The 22,043-nt window shown below is 38.4% G+C and overlaps 1 protein-coding gene across 2 annotated transcripts in view; it reads right to left on the bottom strand.

Moving 5' to 3' along the window:
• Positions 1-22,043, bottom strand: part of PIK3C2A (phosphatidylinositol-4-phosphate 3-kinase catalytic subunit type 2 alpha) — a 130,022-nt gene that overhangs the window by 37,260 nt on the left and 70,719 nt on the right. For both annotated transcript variants that reach the window (XM_032166525.2, XM_032166526.2), the window contains exons 9-19: positions 21,005-21,148; positions 19,667-19,715; positions 19,373-19,583; positions 16,785-16,907; positions 14,167-14,334; positions 7,519-7,630; positions 7,004-7,149; positions 4,572-4,760; positions 4,006-4,099; positions 3,434-3,528; positions 2,302-2,482 (exon numbers count right to left, since the gene is read on the bottom strand). In XM_032166525.2, coding sequence (XP_032022416.1) covers positions 2,302-2,482; positions 3,434-3,528; positions 4,006-4,099; positions 4,572-4,760; positions 7,004-7,149; positions 7,519-7,630; positions 14,167-14,334; positions 16,785-16,907; positions 19,373-19,583; positions 19,667-19,715; positions 21,005-21,148 — 1,512 coding nt within the window. The remainder of the gene's footprint in view (positions 1-2,301; positions 2,483-3,433; positions 3,529-4,005; positions 4,100-4,571; positions 4,761-7,003; positions 7,150-7,518; positions 7,631-14,166; positions 14,335-16,784; positions 16,908-19,372; positions 19,584-19,666; positions 19,716-21,004; positions 21,149-22,043) is intronic.

Here is a 22,043-nt window from a genome sequence, read left to right as displayed (position 1 = left end):
CGCTCCTCACTTCCCAGACGGGGCGGCCGGGCAGAGGCGCTCCTCACTTCCCAGACGGGGCGGCCGGGCAGAGGCGCTCCTCACTTCCCAGACGGGGCGGCCGGGCAGAGGCGCTCCTCACTTCCCAGACGATGGGTGGCCGGGCAGAGGCGCTCCTCACTTCCCAGACGATGGGTGGCCGGGCAGAGGCGCTCCTCACGTCCCAGACGATGGGTGGCTGGGCAGAGGCGCTCCTCACTTCCCAGATGGGGCGGGCGGGCAGAGGCGCTCCTCACTTCCCAGACGGGGTGGCCGGGCAGAGGCGCTCCTCACTTCCCAGACAATGGGTGGCCGGGCAGAGGCGCTCCTCACTTCCCAGACGGGGCGGCCGGGCAGAGGCGCTCCTCACCTCCCAGACGATGGGTGGCCGGGCAGAAGCGCTCCTCACTTCCCAAATGGGGAGGCTGGGCAGAGGGGCGGCCGGGCAGAGACGCTCCCTACCTCCCAGACGGGGCGGCGGCCGGGCAGGGGCTGCAATCCCAGCACCCTGGTAGGCCAAGGCAGGCGGCTGGGAGGCGGAGGCTGCCGCGAGCCCAGACCACGCCACCGCACTCCAGCCCGGGCAACACCGAGCACCGGGTGAGCGAGACTCCGTCTGTAGTCCCAGCACCCTGGGAGGCAGAGGCGGGCAGAGCGTTCGGGGTCAGGAGCTGGCGACTAGCGTGGCCAAGATGGCGAATGCGCGCCGGCAGGCAAAGGAGAAAAAACAGGCAGCGGTGGCGCGCGCCGGCAGTCCCAGGCAGTCCGCGGCGCGGGGCAGCAGCGAGACGAGGAGATTGCTGCCCGGGCCACAGAGGGAAAGAAAAAGAAAGAAAGAAAGAGAGGGAGGGAGGAAGGAAGGAAGGAAGGCTAAAGGACACTATTAAGGAAGTAAAAAGACAACTGCAGAATGAAAAAAATATTTGCAAATAGTGTATGTGATAAAGGTCTAGTATCCAAAATATATAAATAACCCTTATAACTCAACAACAAAAAGACAGTCTAATTTAAAATGGACAAAGGACTTTGAATAGATATTTCTCCAAAGAAGAAATACAAATGGCCAATAAACATGAGAATGTGCTCAATATCATTAGTCACTAGGGAAATTCAAATCAAAACCACAACAAGATACTGCTTCACACCCACTAGAATGGCTATAATCAAAAAACAGGAAAAAAAAACAATGTTGGTGAGGATGTGGTGAAACTGGAACCTTTCTATATTGCTGGTGGGAATGTAAAATGATATGGCTGCTACGGACAATAATTCTATGATTCCCCAAAAAGTTAAGCACAGAACTACCATATGACCTAGCTATGCCATTCGTAAGTGAAAACAGTTGTTTAAACAAACATTTATACATGAATATTCATATTCATATTATTATTATTATTTTGAGACAGAGTCTTGCTCTGTTGCCCAGGCTGGAGTACAGTGGCACGATCTCGGCTCACTGCAAGCTCCGCCTCCTGGGTTCACACCATTCTCCTGCCTCAGCCTCCCGAGTAGCTGGGACTACAGGTGCCCGCCAACATGCCCGGCTAATTTTTTGTATTTTTAGTAGAGATGGGGTTTCACCGTGTTAGCCAGGATGGTCTCGATCTCCTGACCTCGTGATCCGCCTGCCTGGGCCTCCCAAAGTGCTGGGATTACAGGCATGAGCCACGCCTGGCCAGCAGTATTATTATTAATAGTCAAAAAGTGGAAACAACCCAAATGTCCACCAACTGACGAATGTTTAAACAAAATGTGGTATATCCACACAATGGAATATTATTCAACCAAAAACGGCATGTAGTAAACATGCTGGAACATAGATGAACTCTGAAAACTTTATGCTAAGTGAAAGAAGCTAGACAGAAAAGGCCATGAAGTGTCCAGAATATCCATATAGAAGTATAGACGTATCCATATTGACAGAAAACAGTTTAGTGGGTGGGAGGGGAAAATGGGGACATGCTTTCTTTTTGGTGTGATGAAAATACTGTGGACTTTAATAGTGGAGGTAAAGGAATTCAAGAAAACAATTTTCATCAGAAAGGAATAAATAAGCACGGAAATAAATAAGCATGGGAAAATCACTGATTTTAATAGGTTGTGAAATATGTTCCTATATATTTTAAACAATCTTTGAATTTATCTGCCCCAAATAGCATGGTATGTACAGTTAAGAGTTCTATTGGGAGTCTACCAGTAAAGAATAGCAACTTAATTAGTCAGCACCATAAAGATCCTTCCTTTAACATCAACATATTTATATTACCTTATATGGGTACATACCTGTCTGGCTGATCCACTAGCCTGCCTTACTTTTTCTGCTACTCCTCCTAAAAGCTGTACAAGTTTCGTCTGTTTTAGAAGTTCTTCTCTAAGTCGTTTTCCTCCTACTGACAGGAGAGCACCCAAAACATGTTCGTATCGGGTACTAAACTGTACATCATGCAGGGCATCTTTGAGAAGCCTAATACAGCAAAATATTTATGTTAGTCACTTCTTGTTTTTTTTTTTTTTTTTTTTTTGAGACAGAGTCTTACTCGTTGCCCAGGCTGGAGTCTCGGCTCACTGCAAGCTCCGCCTCCCGGGTTCATGCCATTCTCCTGCCTCAGCCTCCCGAGCAGCTGGGACTATAGGCGCCTGCCACCACGCCTAGCTAATTTTTTGTATTTTTAGTAGAGACGGGGTTTCACCGTGTTAGCCAGGATGGTCTCGATCTCCTGACCTTGTGATCCGCCCGCTTCGGCCTCCCAAAGTGCTGGGGTTACAGGTGTGAGCCACCACGCCCGGCCATATGTTAGTCACTTCTAAGAACTAGGTGAACCTCTCTGAAAAATAACAAGTTCAATTTTTTTTTCTTTTTTTTTTTGAGACCAGGTCTGTTGCCCAGGCTGGAGTTCAGTGGCATGATCTTGCCTCACTGCAACCTCTACCTCCCAGGCTCAAGCAATCCTCCCACCTCAGCATCCCAACTAGCTGGGACCACAGGCACATGCCACCATGTTGGGCTAATTTTTTATATTTTTGGTAGAGATGAGGTTTCACCATGTTGCTCAGGCTGGTCTTAAACTACTGAGATCAAGTGATCCACTAGCTTCAGCCTCCCAAAGTACTGGGATTATAGGCATGAGCCACCATGCTTGGCCTCAATTTTTGGTAACCAGAAATTTATTTTAAGCTATATAAGCAAGTCAAAACCCATTCATTATTATAGAGCTATAAGATACCAAATTTTTGTAATGAAGGTTTTCAAATTTTTGCATTAGAGGGTAAATTTAGCTCCTTTAAAATAATACCTTCAACAAAATATCTGGTATCCACAATAAGTAGTGTGGCATGCCATTTAGACTTACAGGGTATGCCATTTCTATAAATTCTAGGAATGGAAATACGGCAATTAATAAAATTTAAATCTTACCAATATAAACTGTGTGCTATCTGGATATTTCCCAATGCCCTGGACAGAAGGAATTGCACTAATGAACTATTCAAGTAAATTTCATATTTCAAAGCCTACAGTAAAAGAAAATAAGAATTATTGTGGTCTGATCCATACTAAATTGTTCCAATAAAACTATCAAAAGAGAAACTATATAAAGCAAGTATTACTCTTACTGATGAAAGATGATACTTATAAAAATTAAATAGATGAATTAACCTATGCCAAACTAATTAAATCAAGCACAAAAGTATATAGTAACATTCATTAGCTATGTTGAACTCACCAGTAAAGAAAAATCAAGGAAAAGCTCAAGTCTGGTTTGTTCTAAAAAGTCTGAAAACTAAAAATACAGGTACCTATATACAATATTCAAATGGGGCAGATGACAATAGTGGGAAAAAATTCACACTAAATCCAAATGCAATGCCCCTCAATGTTCCCACACTACAAAATGACTTTTAATCTAAACAGAAGGGGGATCCCTTAGCAAGTTCCCATAAAAAACTAGAGTGAAAGTATAAAGGGAGGTAATCTAGTAAAAAACTCACTTGTACAAACTGTGGAAGAAGATCTGTTAGCTCATCATCACTAATGGCCTCAATCCAGGTCACAGCTAGGGATCTTACTTCCTGATCAGCAAATCTAGAAGATTACCATAAAACCAAGATTGGACAGTGATTTCTTTCCAGTGAAGCTGTATTTCTTGAAAACACAACCTCAATCTGGTCCTGACAAACAACACTAAGATATCTCTTTTATTCAAAAGCAATGTATTTCTTCTTTTTGTAAGAAGACAACCTTATTGTGCTATACAGATTCAATTTAGGGATAATTTAGGAATCTTAAGTTTATGAAAATTAATTCTGGCCCACAGCATAAAAATATAAATTATTCAAAATTTACAACCTAACCCTTCCTTTAGGCTAGTTTTAAAGGACATGAAATGCTTTACTGACAACTTCAATGCAGAAGATATGTCTGTATAAATATACATTTACACATTTGGATTATATTGAATTGCTTTCATGTTAAAAGGAAAGGAAATGCTTCTGGCAACATACCTTACTGGAAAAACTGACAATAAAACAAGAGCAAATAAATGTATTTGACTTACTTTGAATCAAGAAGTTCCAATGCAATTAGTGGGTACAATGGAGGCCACTGGTGAAGCAATGAGTAAGTTTTGGCAAGATTAACCCATTTCCAGTTTGGGGCACTTGCTAATATTTTAGGAAGACAATTTGGGTGTTTGAAGCAATAATAACGTTTCTCCCATAAAAAAGCTTTATCTTCTTTAGAAAGTCTGCATATATAATAGAATTAAATTACTTCTCAGTGACAGCATAATGATATAATCTCAATGATTAAAAATACAAAGAAGAAATTTATTTATTTGGGACAGCTACTTCTTCATAAAATCATTAATACTAATTTGGAATAGAAAAATGCAATGTATGGCAAATGCCAGTAATTAATGCTAATCCGAGAACTGAAAGAAATGATTATGTCTTGATAAAAGAGGTTTAGTTAGGAAAATGAAGGATAATTGAGTATAATAAAAATTTATTGAGCTCTAACTAGATGCCAGGCACTAGAAATCAGAGTTGAAAAAGCAGATCCCACCCTAAAAGACAGCAAGGATTTCATCCATTTCATACAAATAAAATCAAATGCTATGAAAAAAATACTACTATAAAATTTTGGAACATATTTATACAGTTCAACTGAGAAATATTTAAAATGAAAAGGACTTGTTTTGAAGATCCTAACTGTTTTAAGCTTAATCACACGTTTACGTGAATGGAATATTTCACTATTTTACTATCCATCCATATATATAAATATATATATACATATACATGCACTGAAATTTATTCATTTCATGTGAAGTAATGAAAAAATTCAAATACTGCAAAAGGTATATAGCGAAATCTCTCTCCTTCTAATTCCCCTTCCAAGAGGCAACCACCTAAGCTTGTATGCTCTTCCAGAGAGAGTTTATTCATACAGAGGCACACACATGGATATATGTAGATCCTCTTTTTTCATTTATTTTCGTGTTAATACACTATATACACAATTCTACTCCTGGTTTTCTTCAGCTAACCTATTTTAAAAATTAGTACATACAGCTATAATCTCATTTTTATTTATTTTTGTTTGAGATGGAGTCTCGCTCTGTCACCCAGGCTGGAGTGCAGTGGTGCGATCTCGGCTCACTGCAACCTCCGCCTCCCAGGTTCAAGTGATTCTCCTGCCTCAACCTCCCAAATAGCTGGGATTACAGGCATGTGCCACCATCTCAGCCTCCCAAAGTGCTGAGATTACAAGCGTGAGCCACCACATTCAGTCTATAATCTCATTTTTAATAGTTGCATGGTTCTCTACCAGATAAATGTACCTTAATTTAATCCCTATTGATGGACATTTCCAATCAATTTTTCTTTTCTTTTCTTTCTTTTTCTTTTCTTTTTTTTTGAGACAGGGTATTGCTCTGTTGCCCAGGCTGGAGTGCAGTGACGAGATCATGGCTCACTGCAGCCTTGACCTCCTGGGCTCAAGCAATTCTCCCACCTCAGCCTCCTGAGTAGCTGGGACTACAGATGCACAACACTGTGCCTGGCTACTTTTAATTTTTTTGTAGAGACGGGGTCTCACTATATTGTCAGGGTTGTTCTCCAACTCCTGGGCTCAAGCAATCCTCCCACCTCAGCCTCCCAGTGTCAAGAGTACAGGCATGAGCCACCATGCCCAGTCTCCAAACAGTTTTTCAATAATCCAAATAAATACTGCAATGAATATTCTTGACTCCATAAGCAAATATAAAAGAGTTTTATATAACTGGAAATGGCACTGCTGGGTCACAGAATATACACATTATAACCTTGTAGATTTTGCCAAATTGCTCTCCAAAGGAGACATAGCCTTTTGTACTTCTGCAAATAGTATAATTCCCATTTTATGTATCCTTATCAACACTTTTAACAAGGTATTTTAATTTTTGCCACTCTGATGTGTTAGATGGTATCTTGAATTAATTTATATTTCCTTGATTACTGAGAAATTGAACATCTTTTCAGATTGTTTAAAAGTATTGTATTTTTCTAAAAAAAATTGCTTGTTCATACTTAAGTCTCCTTGACTACTGAGTTCTTGGTCTTAATCTTATTAATAAGAAAAAGTTCCTTACGGTTAAAAAAAATCTCTTGATATTTATTGTAAATATAGTTTCCAGTCTATTGTTTGCCTGTTGTTTAAGTAAAAAGGTTTGACTTGGCAATTTTCTAAACTTTTATACAGTTATGTAGTCTTTTTATATAATTTTAAAAGTCAGTTAAATACTAGCTGGCCCTCGAGACAAAAATTTTGTAGATTATTTAAAAAAAAAAAAAAGGAAAAAAGGAAAAAATGTAAGTTAAATAGAAAACTTTCTACACCAAGAAAGCTGATAAATCATGAACAGAATCAGGTTATTTAATGTAAGCCTTAACTTGACTTCTACATTATAGGAGATACTTAGCCCAAAACAGAATAAACAGAGCATACCGAAGTGATGAGTCTTTATGAAGAATATCAAGAAGTTTCTCTTTTATATCATTCTCTAGTGTTTCTAAGTTATGTTGCTGTATAATGCTTCTGTCAACTTGAGGAGTTGTATAAATAATATCAAATGCAGGAGAAGGAAAATCAACCTTTAAAATTTAACAGAAATTGATCAAATTACAGTCTACATATTTGCCATATTAACCTCTTTGTCTTTAAGAAAACAGATTTTTCTTAGCAATCAGGGTGTATTTACATTGAATATTAAATTAATGCTTCTTGTTGCAATTGATTACCATTGTTGGTAATTCTCAATAGCACATACATATTTCTTGGGATAGGTACAGTGCATGTTTTACTGCTTCTCAGAAATATTGATATTAAAATAGAAGATAGATCCCTGAGATTAAAACAAGATCAGTTAGGTTTCTTTAACAACCCAAATCATGGTATACACACACACATTTTACGAAGAAATTTTAATTTACACCTCTCTACATGTCAAGAAGTACCATTACCTGTAGCACTATTCTTTCCATGACATATCCTTTTTTGGTAACTGTTCCAGGAACAGAATTTGTATGTGATGAAGTCCAAAGATACAGAAGTTTAGTTCCACATGTTAAAAACCTTCATGGATGTAAAAAGAATAATGTGATTTTCATTTTAAAAATCAATTCAAAATTCACAACACATGTAATGAATTTGAAAAGTTAGTATGAGATCAACTAAATAAAAAGATATCTTTAAGAACATACCAGAAGGATTCACTCTCCACATTGTACTGAAACTTTTTAGGTGTAGGGTGAATGTATTGAAATGTAGGGTGGGAACAAAAAGAGGGAGAATTAAAAGACATTATCTTGGGGAAAATGGTGTTGAGGACAGAACACAAAAAAGGTAAGGACTCAGAAAACAACTTCTATAAATAGGAAGGTTAAGAATAGTCTTTGAAGATTTTCTACAAAGAAATATATCTCAAGGTGGTGGTTTGGATTACAGAACTGCTTCCCGACTTTAATCATTAGATCAAAAATACATGCCAAAGAAAACAAGTTTTTTTGTTTTGTTTTGCGACAGGGTCTTGCTGTCACCCAGGCTGGAGTGTAGTGGCACAACTATGGCTCAGTGCAGCCTTGACCTCCCTGGGCTCAGAGGATTGTTCCACTACAGCCTCCCAAGTAGCTAGGACTATAGGCACATGCCACCATGCTCAGCTAATTCTTGTTTTTTTTTTTTTTTTTTTTTGTAGAGAAGGGGTTTCGCCATGTTGCCCAAGCTCGTCTTGAACTCCTGAGGCTCATATGATCTGCCTGCCTCAGCCTCCCAAAGTGCTGGGATTACAGGCGTGAGCCACCGTACCTGGCCAGATATGAGAAGTTTTATCTGTTTCCTAGGCTAGGGGTCTGCCAATTTTTTCTATAAAGAGCCAGAGAGTAAATATTTTGGGCTTTGTGAACCATACAGTCTCTGCTGCAAGACTAAATTCTGCTCTTGTAGTTCAAATTTGCCAAGAACAACACATAAATGTATATGCATGCTATGCTCTAACAAACTGTATTTGTATTTATAAAAAGCAGCAATGGGCTCAAGTATGCTGACCCTTGCCCTAGACTACTAATTTATGGCCTACTCAATCAAAACATTCTTTAAAAGATATTGACATATCTTTATACAGAAGAAATTTCTGAAAAACAACATAAGATATACAAAAGCAGAAAACTATAGTTTGCCAAATCTTTGTTCGTTTTATTCAAACAGCAAATATCTTTACCAAAACTAGACTCTAGTTTTAAATTTTTCTCTTGACAAACAGGCTTTGAATCTTTGATACGTTATAATGCATCATATATATATATAAGGGGATGGGTCTCACTCTGGCATGCAGTGCTTGGCATGCAGTGGTGTGATCATAGCTCACTGCAGCCTTGAACTCCTGAGCTGCCGGAATTACAGGTGTGAGCCACCACACCGGGCTATAGTCCGTTATGTCTAAGAACCACCCTTACTTCCAACTAGACTTAAGGCAAATCCTGATCATATTATCTCATCTATAAATACTGTTATATATCTCTAAAAAATAAAGTTTCCTGTAATAAGTACAATATCATTATCCCTCCTAAAATAATTAACAATAATTACTTAAGACCATAAAATATCTATTCACTATTCAAATTTCCCTGATTGTCCCATAAGTGATGTTTCTTAAAAACAGTTGGTTTGCTTAAAACAAGATCCAAGCAATGCCTAACACTTGCATTTGGATGTCTTTTTTTTTTCTTTTTCTTTTTTTTTTTTTTTTTGAGACGGTCTGTGGCCCAGGCTGGAGGGCAGTGGCACAACACATTTGGATGTCTTTTTAAGCATCTTTTAATTCAGGGTCAGCAAACTCCAACCTGCCTTTACAAAGTTTATTTATAGCCACGTATAAACAAACTGGCCTTTACACCTGGCTTTGTAAGTAAACTTTTACCAGACATAGCCATGCTCATTTGTTTATGTACTGTCTGTGACTGCTTTTGCATTTGTGACAGAGTCTATATGGTCTGCAAAGCCTAAACTACTTTTATCTGGCACCCTTTACAGAAAAAGTTTGTTAACTCTTGTTTGGTCTCCTTCTCTTTTTTTCTCCACTTGCTATTTATTTGTTGATGATACCAGGCCTTTTGGTCTGTAGAATTTTCCATATCCTGAATTTTGCTGGTTAAATGACTCCTCTGGTGTCATTTAACATATCCTCCTCTATTTTCCATAGAGAAGAAGTTAGACCTAGAGGCCTGATTTGATTCAGATTTAGTTATTTGGCAAGAATACTTACTATTTTGCAGTTGGTATTGTATACTACTTCTTATTCTATCAAATTAAAAGGTACACACTGTTTGGGTTATCTCTCTGTGATGTTACTATTGATCAGTTTAGTTCTAGTGCTATCCAGTTTAAGCCATCAATTATGAAGTTGCAGAAAAACTATTCAATGGTTTTAGGAAGGCATTTTCACAGATTTTAAGGTTTTAAAACAAAAAATAAAAAAGGCAACACTGATGATCACTGCTTGGATCAATGATTCTCAACTGGGAGTGATTTTCCTTCCAGCAGACATTTGGTAGTTTGCAAATAATTTTGGTTGTAAACTGGGGGGGACAACTGGCATCTAGTGGGTAGAATCTAGGGATGCCGCTAAACATCCTACAATGCACAAAACAATCTTCCACAACAAAAAATTATTTGGCCTGAAATGTCAATACTGCCAAGATTGAGAAACCCTGGCCGAAATATATTATTTCAGTATGGGTTGCAAAATTATAATATTCTAATTCTATCATTCCTTCTGCATCTATTATCTAAAGATTTTCACTTTTTTTTTTTTGAGATGGAGTCTTGCTCTGTCACCCAGGCTGGAGTGTAGTGGCGCAATTTCGGCTTACTGCAAACTCCACCTCCCCGGTTCAAGCGATTCTCCCGTCTCAGCCTCCCAGGTAGCTGGGAGTACAGGCACGAACCACTACACCTGGCTTTAACTTTTTTGTATTTTTAGTAGAGACAGGGTTTCGCCATATTGGCCAGAGTTGTCTCAAACTCCCGCCTCGGCTTCCCAAAGTGCTGGGATTACAGGCGTGAGCCACCATAACGGGCTAGCTAAAGATTTGCTATAAAAAAAACTTTGTCATATCAATTACTGCTAGGCGCGGTGGCTCACGCCTGTAATCCCAGCACTTGGGAGGCCAAGGCAGGTGGATCACTCGAGGCCAGGAGTTCGAGACCAACCTGGCCAACATGGCGAAACCCTGTCTCTACCCAAAATACAAAAATTAGCCAGGCGTGGTAGCACACACTTGTAATCTCAGCTACTCTGGAGGCTGAGGCATGAGAATCACTTGAACCCAGGAGGCAGAGGTTGCAGTGAGCTGAGATCATGCCACTGCACTCCAGCCTGAGTGACAGAGTGAGACTCTGTCTCAAAAAACAAAAAATACAAAAAAAAAACTTTGCCACCTCAATTATTTGGTAACCCTCAGAAATAACTGTAAAGGAAAGACAAGTTAACTGCTTAATTCTGTTTATGTGCCAGTTTTCAGAAAAATTAGTTAAGAACTCATTTGTGCTGGACATGGTAGCTCACGCTATAATCTGGGATCGGATGGCAGGAAGATCGATCACTTGAGGCCAGGAGTTTGAGGCCAGCCTGGGCAACATAGTAAGACTCCATCTCTACAAAAAAAACAGTTTTTTAAAAAAGAACTCATTTGTTATTAAGGCTGAATGAAATGCCTTTGAGTCATTTGGCTTCAATAATAGTGACCATTAGGTCATATAAGATTGCATCTTCAACAGAAATTATTTCATAAAGAATTTCAAGACTAGGATTACTAATCGTTATAACAGTGGTTAACTCAACTGTATTATACACTTTGTTTCTCTACATGACACTTTGTTTCTCTACATATACTAATGTATACATATACTAATGTAGAGAAACAAAGTGTAATAATAATAATCATCTCTCTCAATCATCTTCTCTCTTAATTTCTGAGTATTGCTTGAACGTGAAGTCCCAACATTACCAAGATCGCCTGCACTACTTGGCAGTCTCAAGTTTAATACAATCTATTCACTATTTTAACAGCAGAGTGTTGGATGCAAACTATTTAAATGTCTAGCAGAAGTCAACTGCCCTTCATTTGATAGTCTCTTGAATTATGAAAGAATATTATCTCATTTATCTAACACAACCATTTATTACTAGACAATAAAAGTGGCAAATTGTGATAGTCCTCTAATTATGCAATGACTCCTGGTGCTTTCAAGAGCAAGAAGGTTTTCAGAATTTATTTATAAAAATTAATGATAATGATGAAATTACATTTAACTTTCACATAACTGCTCTCTGACACTAATTTATCAAAGACAGTGGTGAATACAATTCTTCACCGTATATAAGCATATTCTGTTTTAGAGTAGTAATGTATTATATTTAGCAAAAGGTTCCTAATACACACCATTAACAGTAATCCCTTCAACTGCCCTTTCTTTAGCCTTTGGTAGTTCAAAATTATGTCAGGTATTAAAATCTGAACCCACCAAAATGTAGAGAACAAAAAATCTTATACTGCCTCCTCAAATATGGGGGAAGTGATTAAAATAAAGAAAAATATTTTTTAAATAAATGTGTATTTTTTTTTTCTTTTGGAGACAGAGTCTCACTCTGTCACCCAGGCTGGAGTCCAGTGGTGCAGTCTTGATTCACAGCAACCTCTGCCTCCCAGCCTCAAGCAATTCTCTTGCCTCAGCATCCCAAGTAGCTGGGATTACAGACGTGTGCCACCACACCTGGCTAATTTTTGTATTTTTAATAGAGATGGGGTTTCACCATGTTGGCCAGACTGGTCTCGAACTCCTGACCTCAAGTGATCCACCCACCTCAGCCTCCCAAAATGCTGGGATTACAGGTGTGAGCCACTGTGCCCAGCCAATAAATGTTATTTTTAAGCACATGGGAAAAGAATATTTCAAGAACAAATTTGTCAAGTCAGTGTTTTGAATATCCTATTATTGTCAACAGATGATTACTGGCAAATCAAATGGTGTATTTGCCATTTAAGAAGAAAAAGTATTAGATTAGCAGAAATTTTCATTCTCAGTATTTGTTTTATCTTAAGTTAAATAGATCTATTATTAAAGCATTTCCCAAACTGTCCCAAGGGACACAAGGTTTCAAAAGATATATTCTAGAACAACAAAAAAGTGTCATAGTATCATCTAAGTTTCAGTATGTTAATATAGGGTAATAGTTAAGAATGTAGACCCTGTAGCCAAACTGCCTGGTTCAAATCCCAATTCTACCACGTACTAGCTAAGTGCCCTGGGGAAAGTCACTTAATCTCTGTACTTTGATTCCCGCCCCCCCAGTAAAAAGGGATAAAAACACCACTTACTTCATAGAGCAGTTGTGAGAAATATAAGGATACCTGTGTAGCACTCAGATGAATACCCAGCACATAGTAAGTGCTATATAAGTGTTTTGTTATTATAATAAATATATTGTCATAAGACCCACTTAAATAGTCTTCTTGACTACAAAGCTTTAGGGATGCTTTTTTTTCCTTTTAATTTTTCTTTTAGAACTTTAGAGATGCTTTTTTTTTTTTTTTTCTTGGCAGGGGGTGGGGAGAGGCTCAGTGAAACCTCTGCCTCCGGGTTCAAGTGATTCTCATGCCTCAGCTTACAGAGTAACTGGGATTACAGGGGTGTGCCTCTATGCCCAGCTAGCTAATTTTTATATTTTTGGCAGAGGTGGGATTTCACCATGTTGGCCAGCCTGGTCTCAAACTCCTGACCTCAAGTGATCTGCCTGCCTTGGACTCCCAAATTGCTGGGGTTACAAGCATGAGCCACAGAGCCCTGCTTAGAGATGCTTTAATATGCCAATGTGCATCATCTATTCTCTAGAATGCACCCATGTGCTGAATGTAACATATCCCGAACTTACCCAATTTTTTTTTCCTTTGGAAAACTCTTGATCATCTCATGAAACATTATTCCTTAAAACATAATTAAAATATTCAGCTGAAAGGCCAGATAGATTATACTATTCCAGTGGCTATTAACAGACACCAAGCTCAAAAGAAATTCCTTTACCCCTAAGGATAAGGGAAAGAATCCCTAATAGGGTTTTGCATACTTGTGGGATGTATGGCAATTAAAGACTAGGGGCATTTGGCAGTAAGGGATAGATTAGTAAAGACAATTAAGGAAGGGAATAATGTGCACCTATAGATTCTCTGAAACTGGAGAAGAGTAGGAAAGAAATGGGAAAAGGGAAAACGAAGTTCTTTGGTTAATATCAAGGGAACGTATAAGACTGTGGTATTATGTCAACAATATAGTACTTTATATAAATGACAGTCATTGGCTGCTGCTTTTCTCCATGGAACAGTGAGTGGCAAACAAAGCTGTGCATACCTATTCACATATGTTCAGAATATAGCAGAATAACTTTGATTTCCTCTAACCTGTGTCTCTGAACTGACCTCCTTTTATCACATTAGAAAAACTGAAGAGGCTCATTCACTCATCTATGTTCCTCCCCTCACCTCCTCGTCATCTAGCCAATTCTGATGTGCAGATGTGTCCACAGTGACTCACCATTACAATTTAGTAATACTTACCGTTTAAAGTCAAAAAGAGGTAACGAAACTTTGCCCAAAGCTTCTGGTCCCTTTCTCTGCTTATTAGAATCAGGGGAACTTCCACTGCTCTGATTTAAAATTCCAAAAAGAGTAAGGTGAAGAAGTGATTCTAACGGCAATTGTGATATCTGGATGGGAAAAATGATTCTATGGGGGGAAAAATGTATTAATAGAACAAATTAGACTGAATGATTTTGAAATTTAACACTTTAATGAGACTGACAATTTTAGGCATTGTATTTAACCTTTCAAATGATCTTTATTTTGGTATTTTTATTTTATTTTATTGAGACGGTGTTTTTGCTCTGTTGCCTAGGCTGGAGTGCAATGGCACGATCTTGGCTCACTGCAACCTCCGCCTCCTGGGTTCAGGTGATTCTCCTGCCTCTGACTCTCGAAGTAGCTGGGATTATAGGCACCTGCCACCACGCCCGGCTAATTTTTGTATTTTTACTAGAGATGGGGTTTCACCATGTTCACCAGTCTGGTCTCGAACTCCTGACCTCAGGTGATCCACTCGGCCCCCCAAAGTGCTAGGATTACAGGTGTGAGCCACCATGCCAGCCTCAAATAATCTTTAATACTGAGTAACCTTTAGCTAAATGGAAGTCTGGCTAACTTGTCCTATTAAAAATTTTAAATAAACAAATTTTATTAACAGAATAAAATTTCAAAATATAACATTTCTTTCTTTAAAGACTTGCAAATGCCTTTGAGATTTCTAGTGTCAATTTCCAGGTAAAATAATATTAGTCATTTTTATTTCCTTTTGGAAAAACTAGATGAATGTTTATGAGAATTTCTGTTTTGGGATGTAAGAATGCACACAAACATATATAATAAGTATATACACAAACAGCCTTCCTTCCTCCTTCCTTTCCTCCCTCTCTTCCCTCCCATGAAAAAAAAAAAAAGTATATACACCAACAGACATATGTTTAGCAATGCATTATTTTTTTAAGTCTGAAAGAACACTTGAAGTCAACAGTAGGCACTCTGAGATAGCAAATGTTGAAAACAGAGTGACACTTTCTACTTACATGCATTTTTGTGTTACTTGATTGCTTTCACAGACATGTATTATTTTATAATATGAAAGAAAATAAGACAATAGGAAAACATTTAATAAATGTGGAACTAATAGTAAAAAGTTCTGCAACTGTCTATCTGCCTAAATAATGAGAGTTCCCTTAGTTTAAAAACACTATTTTAGGCCAGGCACAGTGGCTCACACCTGTAATTCCAGCACTTTGGGAGGCCAAGGTGGGCGGATCACCTGAGGTCAGGAGTTCAAGACTAGCCTGGCCAACATGGCAAAACCCCTTTTCTACTAAAAATACAAAAAAATTAGCCAGACATGGTGGCACACACCTGTAATCTCAGCTACTCGGGAGGCTGAGGCAGGAGAATCACTTGAACCCGGGAAGCTGAGGTTACAGTGGGCCGAGATTGCGCCACTGCACTCCAGGTTGGGTGACAGAGTGAGACCCCATTTCAAAAAGAAAAGAAAAGAAAAAACACTATTTAAAAAATATGAATAGTATAAAATATCATCTTGTACATGGATTTAAGATAAAGTTTTTTCGGCTGGACGTGGTGGCTCACGCCTGTAATCCCAGCACTTTGGGAGGCCGAGGTGGGCGGATCACCTGAGGTCAGGAGTTCAAGACCAGCCTGGCCAACATGGTGAAACCCCAACTCTACTAAATATACAAAAAATTAGCCAGGCATGGTGGCACATGCCTGTAATCTCAGTTACTCAGGAGGCTGAGACAGGAGAATTGCTTGAACTCGGGAGGCAGAGCTTGCAGTGAGCTGAGATCACGCCACTGCACTCTAGCCTGGGCAACAAGAGCAAAACTCCATCTCAAAAAAGTAAAAAGATAACTTTTTTCGTTAAGTGTTGATTAAGAGCGAGAATTGTTATATAGTGTTACAGAATAAATACTGAAGTGAGCAATGCTATAAAATACTGTCTTTCTATAACTTTCATTCCTTTCTATAACTATAAATTTATATCTTTAACTTGATAAAGTCTAAAAAGAATGGTATGTTTTTGCAATTTAATAATATGAAGGCTTAAAGGGGTATTTCTTTTTTTTTCTTTTTTTTCTTTTTTGAGATGGAGTCTCACTCTGTCGCCTAGGCTGGAGTGCAGTGGCTCAATCTCGGCTCATTGCAAGCCCCGCCTCCTGGGTTCATGCCATTCTCCTGCCTCAGCCTCCCGAGTAGCTGGGACCACAGGTGCCCGCCACCACGCCTGGCTGGCTAATTTTTTGTATTTTTAGTAGAGATGGGGTTTCACCGTGTTAGTCAGGATGGTCTCGATCTCCTGACCTCATGATCTGCCCGCCTCGGCCTCCCAAAGTGCTGGGATTACAGGCGTGAGCCACCGCGCCCGGCCAGTATTTCATATTTTTTAATGAGAATTTCAGTCTGTTCTATAAAATCATATCTAGAAGAGATCTTAAGACATAAGTAAGAAGTTAATGAATTTCAATGAAAATTGCAATAAAAATTAAAGTTAGGATGCACACATTGGAAAAAGTAAAGAACGGGACACACTGAAAGAATAAAAAGCCAGAAATTTCACTTACAGTTCATCCCATTTAATAAGATAGAAGAAATTCTTGTAAGTGCCAACCTTCTTTGATTGAATAGGTTTAAAAAGATCCTTTCCATTGTGAGACAGTGAACATATCAAGTAGTATTTTTCGTAACTGAGAAAAGAAAGTTTAACTTGATTTCTATCATAATACAAATTAGTTAACTAATACAAATACATTAGCAGTTCTTCCTCCAAAGAGACTAATATCTGAAATAATCTGGTCACCTTTCATTTGAATTTTTAGAAGTCCATCTGAAATTTAACCACTGCAAATTCTATGAAAATAGAAAAGAGGTTTGGCAAAGGGGATAAAAAGGGGAATGTATGTTCTTAGGTCCCAGTTTAAAGCACGGTCATAATAACACCAGCTGGAAAATTTACTTTAATTTTGTGCTCAGTTAGTTATTAGCTTCAGATTTTAGTTGAACAACACTGAATAATGTATTTATTCATTTCTAGGTAGAAAGAATACAAACATTACCTTCCCTAGGTGCATTTTCCTTTGCTAAACTACTGAAATAGAGTCAGCTAAGCATGTGCCTCACTTGCATTAAGCCAATCTTCCTAGTCTATTGGGAGTCTTCCATTTATGGGAACAGATGCTATTGTATTCTCTCATTAGATTGCAGTGACTCAGCCACTAACTGCCAAGTACACAGCTGGTTGGATACAGTCAGGTAATCTTGTAAAGCAGGAGTCTTAGATTCAATAAAATTGTACTCTACTTAATCTAACTTACTGCTAGCCTTACATGTTAACCACTCTGTTCATATATACAATTTATTTATCATTCTAAATTTAATTCAAATCAAATTTCGTTGGTTCACACAATACCCCTAAGCTAACTATTTGGTTATTTTTCTCAACTTTATTCCATTTACTCCTATTTATGTCAGCATTTTATTCACTTACTTTCTATCTTTATCACCGTTTTCTGTATTGTCTTCTACTGGGTATTTGTTCACCTCATTAGTGTCCCTATGTATATTTGTGTGTGTCTATGTACAAACGTGTGTGTGTGTGTGTGTGTATGTCTATGGAGAATGTGGAGATTGTTATCCTTGTAATGAAATACCTTCAGATACCATCAATATCCATTTAAATGCAAGTTCCAGAAGAGTACAGGTTTTTTGCTGCCTTGTACTACTTAATCTCTGGTACTAAGAATACTGCCCACAGATGGTGCTCAATAAATATTTATTGAATAAATTAAAACATCACTTTTAAGTCACCAAATTATTATTATATTTTAATCTAAAGCCCAATTTAAGCAAAACTTATGTTTGATATTTCTTCAGTAGACTTTTTTATAGCATTAAGCTACTATAAAACTATTTCACTAAAAATATTTCTGACTTTTCAGTTCATACATTCATTTTCAAACACACTAAAACTAGCGGCCGGGTGTGGTGGCTCATGCCTGTAATCCCAGAACTTTGGGAGACTGAGGTAGGCAGATCACTTGAGGTCAGGAGTTTGAGACCAGCCTGGCCAACAAGGTGAAATCTCGTCTCTACTAAAAATACAAAAATTAGCCGGGCATGGTGGTGCACACCTATAATCCTAGCTACTGGGGGCGCTGAGGCACAAGAATTGCTTGAACCCTGGAAGCAGAGGTTGCAGTGAGCCGAGATCGCGCCACTGCACTCTACCCTGGGCAACAATGCAAGACTCCATCTCAAAAAAAAAAAAGAATGAACGAACACCAGTCTTAAATTGGCTAATTAATTGACATTTGCTCTGTTTTCCTGCTATATTTGCTCTGTTTTCCTGCTATATTTTCCTGCTTTTGGCATGTAAAGAGTTACTTTTTTTTTACTGGAAGTGCTTCAAACACCTCCGTAATTTTTAAGAGAATAACGTAAGTATCTGCTGGTTAGCCATTTAAACACCAAGATAACAGTGGTTGATGACATTTTACAAGATTAGAATAGTTGCTAGATAAAGCTGCACATATTTTCTTTTATGTTTTATTTTTATTTTTTTGAGACAGGGTCTTGCTCTGTCACCCAGGCTGGAGTGCAGTGGCATGATTATAGCTCACAGTCTTCATCTCCTGGCTTGAGCAATACTCCTGCCTCAGCCTTCTGAGTAGCTGGGACTACAGGTGCACACCACCACTGGCTATTTTTTTTTTTAAATGGAGTTTAGCTCTTGTTGCCAAGGCTGAAGTGCAATGGTGCAATCTTGGTTCACCGCAACCTCCACCTCCTGGGTTCAAGTGATTCTCCTGCCTCAGCCTCCCAAGTAGCTGGGATTACAGGCATGTGCCACCACACCCGGCTAATTTTGTATTTTTAGTAGAGACAGGGTTTCTCCATGTTTGTCAGGCTGGTCTCGAACTCCTGACTTCAGGTGATCCACCCGCTTCAGCCTCCCAAAGTGCTGGGATTACAGGCATGAGCCACCGTGCCTGACCAGCTAATTTTTTAAAAATACTTTTTAGTAGAGATAAGGTCTCATTGCCAAGGCTGGTCTCCAACTCCTGGGCTCAAGCAATCCTCCCACTGTGGCCTCACAAAACCTTGGGATTACAGGTGCAAGCCACCATGCCTGGCTGCTTAAACCGTTACTTACTTTGATACCCAATTACTTGAAATTCCATGAGCAGCAAAAATAGTAAACTGGAGCTGCTCTGTTGTAGTCCATGCTTCCTTGACACTCTTGCTACTTTGGGCACAGTCTGTAGGACTCCTACCAGAATTTGCATGGAGTCTGAGAAGATCATAAATTGCTGCAGTTAATTGGTTTATGCTTACTTGAACAGGATTTTCAGGATTAAGTGAGCCTAGATTTAAAAAAAAAAAAAAGTTAATAGATTCTCTGAAAAGGCGATGATTATTGCTAAAATTTAAAGGTTTAAACACATACCCCTAGTTGAACTCTTGCTAGTGTCTTCTCCTCCAAACAAAGAAGTCACCTACACATGCACACACACACACAATAGTCAGAAAATTGCCTATGACATAATATAAAATGTCAAATACTATGTCAGAGAAACTCTTTCCAGGGGAAACCTCCCAAGTATCTACAGAATTAATAAAACAATAAATAAATAATGCAAAAAGAAAGGGAAAACCACAACCAAGATTATTTTTAGTATCAAGAAAATCAGAATAACTAAAAACTACTGTAAAATATCACAGAAACACAATAAAATCTGCTTGGTTAATATTAATTTGGAATCTAGAAGTGACAAGTACAGTATTTTTCCATTAGTCGCTCTAAAACAACATAAGAATATCCTTAAAGAAAAAAATCTAGAACTCTATTACCACTTGGTTAGTGACTCAAAAAAGTGCTTATAATTATCTAAACTGACTCCCCTCCTATCTATTTGTCTGCTCCTTTATCCAGCAAATGGGTAAAATAAATAGAAGCCTCAGACAAAATTAGGTCCATGGTAGTTGATCACCTCCAAGTAATTTCATATGTGTGTGTGTGTGTGTGTGTGTATGTATATATGTATGTTTCTAAAAAGAAGCACATAAAAAAGTAGAAAAAAAGAAACCCACATCTCTACATACCATATGGATAGGATCTCTCTGAGAATGTATGGACTATGTTATCTCCTAGATATCGAGGGGCACACCATCAACATAACTTTTCTATCCTTTGTATTTATTGTGGCCTGTGAGACGCACCCCTTCTTTTATCCTTGCAATTAAAGATATAAACGTCCCTATGAAGCAAGTTAATTAAATCCCCTTGGAAATATCATGAGGGACAGCTTTTATTAAAAGCAACAGTATAATCTAAAGGGAAGGCCCCTAACTTGGCTGCTTCTGAGGCATTACAGCTGAGGCCCTTGGTCTTTTCAACAGGGAGTATTAGCCAAAGTAGAACTTCCCCCACTGATAATCAGGACGCTTCCACCCCAAGGGAGAAGTGATAGTTATTGTCCTCCAGGTCTTCTAAGCTCAATTATCTATCCTTAAACCCCAAACCAACTTATTTATGCCAGAGATCCTCCTCTATACACAAAGGGTTCACAGTTTGACATCCACCTGTTGAATGTCAACCCTCATAAAGCTCTTCCAAGGCAGCCCAACTTCTTACCAAGGAATCCCCATCTAACCAAGTAAGTGATTCAACCCAAAAGTAAAAGCCAAAGTTAAAATGACAATATTTTGTCTAGGAGAAAGCAAAAATCTCCTGTTTAAGTGCATATTTGCATGTAATAAAATCCTAGTTACCAAAAATACTCACATCAGCAGTTTTACTCCTTGGAAGATTAATTGCTCTCTTTAGCTTCTTTACTGATTCTGTAATGGCAAGAGTCTCGACACCATCTAAAGCACTACAGATTTTTCTTACAGCTTTAATTACTTGATCTACTGCTCGGTGCTGGTTCTTTAAAAATAAAAAATAAAATAAAAATAGGTAGGTGAAATTTAAAGGACTAATTTCAGAGACGAAGTCAGAAACTAGGTATCTTAGATATCCCTAACAGATATCCTCTACTCTTTTGTGATGAAAAAGAAAAAAGATAGCTTTGCAATTGTATAGTTTATTTCAAAGTAGGAAAAGGCAAGGCCTGGTTAATTTTCACTTCATCTGACACAATTATTCATATGCAAATTGCTATTAATTTTACATTAGAATCAGAAGTAGAAGCATAAATTAGTAACAAATCACTAAAACTAGAGCTATTTTTTTCTTATTCTCATTTGGAAATAATTTCCACATTGAAAATAACCCTTCTCTTCCTCCTGCAAAAATACGGTATCAAAAACCAAGTTCTTTAGAGGTCGGACACATTAATAACACTGGGCAACATTTACCTGAAAAGTACATATCTCATTAAGAAACATTCTTATATAATGTATTAATTCATAAAACATTTATGCCAAACTTTTATGCCAAGTACTGTTAGAATGAGCTGAAACTCAGTACTATACCACCCCTCAAAAATTTAAATTTTTCCACCCTTGAGGCTTGGCTACTATAAACCTTCACCTTCAAGCTTAAATGAAACCACCTAATTTTCTCAAATACCCAATTACTCTGCAGTCTTCAGGGCCTGTTTTCTAGCTCCTCATTTTTGCTTATTTGACTTATACTTCCTGCTTCCTTTTACTTCACCTTCATGCAAAAATCTTTCCAGTTTTGAAGGTCATGCCATTCTCCTATATTACTTCATATTACTTTGCTTTTTTTTCTTTTTCGATGGACTCTCATTCTGTTGCCCAGGCTGGAGTGCAGTGGTGGGATCTTGGCTCACTGCAACCTCCACCTCCCGGGTTCA

The sequence above is a fragment of the Hylobates moloch genome, unplaced genomic scaffold (assembly GCF_009828535.3).
Source record: "Hylobates moloch isolate HMO894 unplaced genomic scaffold, HMol_V3 SCAFFOLD_11, whole genome shotgun sequence".
In the NCBI taxonomy this organism is placed as follows: Eukaryota; Metazoa; Chordata; class Mammalia; order Primates; family Hylobatidae; genus Hylobates; species Hylobates moloch.
Note: the sequence above shows the minus strand (reverse complement) of the source record. Positions and strands in the feature narration are given on the sequence as shown.